At 36.7% G+C, this 6,735-nt stretch overlaps 1 protein-coding gene across 3 annotated transcripts in view; it reads right to left on the bottom strand.

Moving 5' to 3' along the window:
- The window catches only part of SLC30A6 (solute carrier family 30 member 6), a 42,010-nt gene that overhangs the window by 29,296 nt on the left and 5,979 nt on the right, over positions 1-6,735 (bottom strand). For all 3 annotated transcript variants that reach the window (XM_077772780.1, XM_077772781.1, XM_077772782.1), the window contains 3 exons: positions 4,656-4,740; positions 3,423-3,465; positions 2,374-2,439 (listed from right to left, as the gene is read on the bottom strand). In XM_077772780.1, coding sequence (XP_077628906.1) covers positions 2,374-2,439; positions 3,423-3,465; positions 4,656-4,740 — 194 coding nt within the window. The remainder of the gene's footprint in view (positions 1-2,373; positions 2,440-3,422; positions 3,466-4,655; positions 4,741-6,735) is intronic.

Raw genomic sequence — 6,735 nt, 5'->3', positions numbered from 1 at the left:
AGGACACTTGTGGGGATGAGCACTGGGTGTTATATGGAAACCAATTTGACAAAAAAATATTTGTAAAAAAAAAAAAAAAAAAGACTTATTGAAGTCTGATGAAAAAGCTCCTTCAGAGAACTGACAGAGCAACCACTTCTTCAAAAAAAAATTTTTTTTAAATAAATAAATAAAAGTTAAGGTGAAATTAAAAAAAAAAAAGTGGTCCAGGTTCATTCTTCTGCATATTGCTGTCCAGCTTTCCCAACACCATTTGCTGAAGAGACTTGTCTTCTTCCCATTGGATATTCTTTCCTGCTTTGTCAAAGATTAGTTGGCCATACGTTTGTGGGTCCATTTCTGGGTTTTCTATTCTGTTCCATTAATCCACATGTCTGTTTTTGTGCCACTACCATACTGCCTGGAAGATTACAGCTTTGTAATACAGCTTGAAGTCTGGAATTATGATGCCTCCAGCTTTGGTTTTCTTTTTTCAACATTACTTTGGCTATTTGAGATCTTTTCTGGTTCCATACAAATTTTATAATTGTTTGTTGTAGTTCTGTGAAGAATACTGGCGTTATTTTGATAAGGATTGCATTGAATGTGTAGATTGCTTTGGGTAGTATCGAATTTTAACAATATTTGTTCTTCCATGAGTATGGATGTTTTTCCATTAATATGTGTCTTCTTCAATTTACTTCATAAGTTTTCTATAGTTTTCAGCATACAGATCTTTTACCTCTTTGGTTACGTTCATTCCTAAGTACTTTATGGTTTTTGGTGCAATTGTAAATGGCATCGATTCTCTGATTTCTCTTTCTGCTGCTTCATTATCGGTGTATAGAAATGCAACAGATTTCTGTATATTGATTTTATATCCTGTGACTTTGCTGAATTCATGTATCAGTTCTAGCAGTTTTTTTGGTGGAGTCTTCCAGGTTTTCCACAGAGTATCATGTCCTCTGTGAAGAATTAAAGTCTGACTTCTTTCCTGCTGATTTAGGTGATTTTTATTTCTTTTTGTTGTCTGACTGCTGATGCTAGGACTTCTAGTACTATGTTTAACAACATGTTCCTGACCTTAGGAGTAAAGCTCTTAGTTTTTCCCCACTGAGGATGATTTTAGCTGTGGGTCTTTTGTATATGGTCTTTATGATGTTGAGGTATATTCTTTCTATCCCCACGAGGGTTTTCATCATGAAAGGATGCTATATTTTGTCAAATGTCTTTTCTGCATCTACTGAGATAACCATGTGGTTCTTTTCTTTTATTAATGTGATGTATCAGGTTGATTGATTTGTGGATATTGTACCACTTCCTGCAGCCCAGGAATAAATCCTTACTTTCTCACTGGAGCACTGCCAGCCAGTGGGCTCTGCAACTTCAGACTTGGTGCTCCACTGCTTATGCAATCTTGGTGGCACTGAAACCCTCTCCTTTCTCCCTGCCAATGGTTTTCGGTAACACATTTCTTGTCCTGTTCCCTGACAGTGTCTTCTCTATCTCTCCAGCTACTTTTGGGGAAAGAGGTGTGCTTTTCTTGTGATCCCGGTGTGCTGCACTCTTCCCCTCTCTCCACAAAAATGACTCCCTACCCTCTGCAGCTTTTTTCTTCCCCAATTCACCACTCCACACCATGTACCTGCCAACTTCTGTAGCTCAAACTACGCAGACTGTTATGTTAATCCTCAGATCAATTTCCTAGGTGTTCAAGATGGCTTGATGCTGATCTAGCTGTGTTTCAGGGACAATACAAGCTCAGGGTCCCCATACTACTTCACCATCTTAATTTTATCCCCCCAAACTTAATTTCACGTTGTTTCCTGAAATCTGAAAGTCTTTTTTCTAATATATTAACAAAAACTTCTAATTCAAAAGATTACCTTCCAACTTTCAACTTTTAGTAATTTCTAAGACTACAGAAACAGAACCACAAATTCTATTAGCCCATAGCTATCACAAATCTAATTTTAAGATAAAAATACATCTCTATCACTGCATTCATGTTAAAGTATATCACATTTACTCTAAAATGTATAGGACACACCTATAGGAAAATCCTTTTACTCCCTTTAAAATTTAAGAGATGACCAAAATACTCAAGAACTTAATGTGAACACTTCATGTTAATACTTTTTTCTAAAACAGAAAAAAAAAAAACTTAATGTGAACATTTTATTTTAATACAATTTAAAATTAAATATTCATGTTTCTTATCTAGAATCCTCTTGGAAGATGCTTTTTTAAATCTACTTCACTATATGGAATCCCCATTCCACTAAGCAGGCAGCATTTATTCTCTACAAATATTCTAGCTAGCTCTTTACTGCCTGATACAACCACCATTTTAATAGCAGTAAGTTAGCAGAAAATAAAAGGACTTGAACTTACCCAAATGAATAGACAGGGCTAGGTTTCCTCATCATTACCCAGTAACTTATCAAACATGTTATTAAACTAAGTAAAAAGGAAAATAAAATTTTGCTTTAGAACTAGAGCAAGAGGAGAACACACAGAAAGAAATTAAGTTTCCAGAATTCCTAACTTTGCTGAAAGTTATCAGTGTTTGCAGACTAAATATTCAAATAATTTATAATCTAATCACATGGGCATCCTCATACCTGAGCTTTAACATGTGGAGAAACTGAAAAAAGTTAGAATACGTCAGGTCAATAAGTAGAACCTAAATCCATACTTTCTCCACTAAGTAAGTTATCCATGCTAAATGGCTTCCGTAACTGAGCATGCACAAATGACACAGTAATAGTAAAGATAATATATTTTTATTTTAGCCACAGACAATAAATTTTAACTCTGATGAACTTTAATCTTTGTCAAAAGTTAAACTAAATATTAATAACATATTAACAACATTCTGAATGTTCTGGATGTTCACTTTCCAAGTAGAGTGGAGATTACTCCAGTGTGAAATTCAGGTGGTAACTATCTGTTTTAGGGCAGTCAAGTAGATTTAGTTAGATGACTGATGAAAAAGACATCGTTATACTCCTATGGCATCGATCTTGATGATTTCAAGTATTTTGCAACCCTTACACAGCAATATGAAGGTCCTATGAAGCAGGGAGCCAAAAAGGTGTCTCCCTCGCTCACGATTACTCACGTTAGTTATTAATGCCCATCTACATGGTGACAAAAGAAACTGGTATGTTCTTACTTGACTCTGCTCCCTGGCCACAGCTGACTCAACTATAGGTAGGCACCTCAAGCACCTGATCTAATGCCTGGGCATTATCTTTTTTTTTTTCTCTATAAATGGGATTGTTTCTTCCAATATATCTCCTAATTGTTCTTGTTTGTACACATATTGTTGACAACTTTACTTATTACACACATTACTTTAAGCAGAGAAAGCTTCATTAAGTTCAGTGCAAAAATTCCTTATTAGTTTCAGAACAGTGAAGAGATCTTCTAAAACTTACCTAAAAAGATCAAAAATGGTCAAGTAAGTATAGGCAGTTAAAGCTGCAAAACAACAAAACAACTGATTAAAATGTTGCTGTTAGGAAATATAGCTAATCACCAAGATTTGTTCACACGAGGGATATCCATTACCAAAAAAAAAAACTTAGTCACTAATTAACCTCATATGTTAGCAATTATCTAGACTAATATATGTAGCCAAAGTTGATAAGTACAGAGGTGCCTGAATCGCTAGAGGATGTGACTCTTGATCTCAGGGTCATGAGTTCAAGCCTCATGCTGGGCATGGAGCCTATTACTAAATTAAAAAATAAAAATAAATTAAAAAAATTAAAACCAACAAAAAACAAAGAAGGTAAATACAATACCTTAGTTTTAGAACCTGATTTCTCCATCAGGAAAAATGAAGCAGTATATACCCGAAAGTGCTGGGATCATTTTTTTTTTTGCCTCTTCTGTCATCTAAATACTATTTTAAATACATTCTTTAAATAAACACTGCATCAACTAAAGGGCTAGTCTATCACGTTAAATAGGAATCTCAGTTTCTCAAATAGACTTAAAACTTAAAGGGGCACCTGGGTGGCTTAGTCAGTTACGCGTCTGACTTTGGCTCAAGTCATGATCTCAGGGTTAATGAGTTCAAGCCCCACAGCCGGCTCTGTGCTGACAACTCGGAGCCTGGAGACTGCTTCACATTCTGTGTCTTCCTTTCTCTCTGCTCCTCCCCCACTCACATTCTGTCTCTCTCAAAACTAAATAAACTTAAAAAAAATTTTTTTTAAAGATTTAAAACTTAAAAAAAAGAAAACCCTAATTTAAAATGATAATGCCTAGGGGCACCTAGGTAGCTGAGTCAGTTAAGCATACGATTCGGCATAGGTCATGATCTCACCATTCCTAAGTTTGAGCTCCATGTTGGGCTCTGTGCTGACAGCTTAGAGCCTGGAGCCTGTTTCAGATTCTGTATCTCCCTCTCTCTCTCGGCCCCTGCCCCACTCGCACTCTGTCTCTCTCTCAAAAATAAACATTAAAAAAATGATAATGCCTAATAATTAAACCATACTGTACAGTTTACAAGACACTTTTCAAATAGATACTCACATTTAAATCTTAGAGTTATATTTCAGAATAATATACTCCACGTAAAGAAAGATATACTTTTTTTAAAAATCAGAACAATAAATGTGAAACTAATAATTAATTCCACAAAAATAAGAATGGTGACATACCTATACTGTTAGTAGAACTGCACCACATAAGCAGGAAGCCAGTACATGTTAAGTTTATTACACCAAAGAGCAGTATCTTCCAAGACTGTGAAAAAGAAAATCACTTTTATTTGCATAGTGCTGATAAACTTCACTGAGTCTGTTCAAGTTGCTGCAATTCATACTCTACAAAGGAATAAGCACAACTTCCTTCAAAAAGTCAGTGTTACATTTTCTATATCTACCAAAACTATCATCAACCAACTTATTATTATAATATATATAAATCTAAAAACATAGAAGGGGAATTCTTCAAGAGAAAAAAATTCTGCCACAGAAACTCTCAAACAGTTGAAAAAATAGGCATTTAACATCATTTTGTCTCTACAAATATGTACATTGAGACAATGATAGCAAATGGGGCAAAACATAAAGCAAATGGTGAACCTGAGTAAAGGGCTTAAGGGAGTTCCTCACACTAATCTTGTGACTGTTCTGTAAGCTTGAAATTATATCAAAATAAAGCCACCCCTCCCCTTCCCTGAGAAAGGGCAGCACTTACTTATTCACCAATAAGTCCTACGAAATAGGACTGCAGAAGAGGGAAAGACTTCCGTGGTTTAGAACCTCATAGACCTGCGATACACCCTGAAAGTAGCTTGGATTTCATCAGAGGAAGGGGAAAGGGCATTCTAAAAATACGAGATCAAGTGAAAGTGTTTTTTAAATTTTTGTTCCACTCTACTCTCTACAAAGGGAGACCTATAATTGTGTGAATGAAGAAGTGAAAGAAATTAGCGAAAAGAGAATTCTATGTAGGTATAAGATTAAACAGATATAATTGCAAAGGTTAAGTATGGGATAGGATGGCTTTAGAAAACAGCAGGAAAATGTAGGTTTAGAATGAAGAACAACTCCTTTCAGAAAATTGAGGATAGGTGACTGAAGGGACAAAGAAACTGTGAGGCAGAAAGAAGTGACAGTGAAGCAGCACAAAGCTACTAAGAGCCTATAAATCTCTGGAAAAGAAGAAACAAGGCCATTTTCTAAAATTAAGGGATATGGTAAAGTAGCACTTAAATCCAGAGGAGAATTTGCAGAACAGCTATTACAGTGAGAGTTCATTCACAGAGACAGCTGCATAGATAGTGTTGGTAAATGCCAGGATGTGGAAGTGTTTTCTGAGTGCTTCTTTTCCTTTAGTTTAACAGAAAGCAAGACCAAGTGAGGATGAATATGGTTTTGGAAGTCTGAGGATAGAAGTGAAAGAAAATGGGTTGAAACAACCATCTAGAAAATGAAAAACTGAGTGAAAATTAAAAAATATAGTATGGGCAGCACTAATGGCATACTTATCATGAATTTAAAATGAGACCAGTCACCAGGGCGCCTGGGTGGCTCAGTAGGTTAAGCATCCAACTTCAGCTCAGGTCATGATCTCGTGGTTCGTGAATTCAAGCCCCGTGTCTGGCTCTGTGCTGACAGCTCAGAGCCTGGAGTCAGCTTCCAATTCTATGTTTCCCTCTCTCTCTGCCCCTCCCCGCCTCAAGCTCTGTCTCTCTCTGCCTCTCAAAAATAAACATTAAAAAAAAAAAAAAAAACTAAAATGAGACCAGTCACCATGTTTCTCTCAGGCTACATTCAACTGGATACAGCTACAGAGTAGGAAGAAAATAGACTTACTGATGTTAAGATTTTGCAGGAAGTATCAGAGGATGAGAGACAGATCGAAGGAGGGCACTTAGGAGTTTAAGACATATGCATGAAATCAGTAATGACAGACCAAAGAATCTAAACTGGATTAAGTAAGCAAATGAAGATAAGAGAGCTAAAAAATAGTGAAAGTATGGCACAGTCAAGGATTAGAGATCCTAGTAAGATTTAAGAATTATCGGAACTGGTGGGGCGCCTGGGTGGCTTAGTCGGTTGAGCGTCCGACTTTCGCTTAGGTCATGATCTCGCGGTTTGTGGGTTCGAGCCCCGCGTCGGGCTCTGTGCTGACTGCCAGCTCAGAGCCTGGAGCCTGTTTCAGTCTGTGACTCCCTCTCTCTCTGACCTTCCCCTGCTCACGCTGTCTCTCTCTCTCCTAGAAATAAATAAA

Source organism: Crocuta crocuta, unplaced genomic scaffold (assembly GCF_008692635.1).
Source record: "Crocuta crocuta isolate KB4526 unplaced genomic scaffold, BGI_CrCroc_1.0 scaffold363, whole genome shotgun sequence".
Taxonomy (NCBI): Eukaryota; Metazoa; Chordata; class Mammalia; order Carnivora; family Hyaenidae; genus Crocuta; species Crocuta crocuta.
Note: the sequence above shows the minus strand (reverse complement) of the source record. Positions and strands in the feature narration are given on the sequence as shown.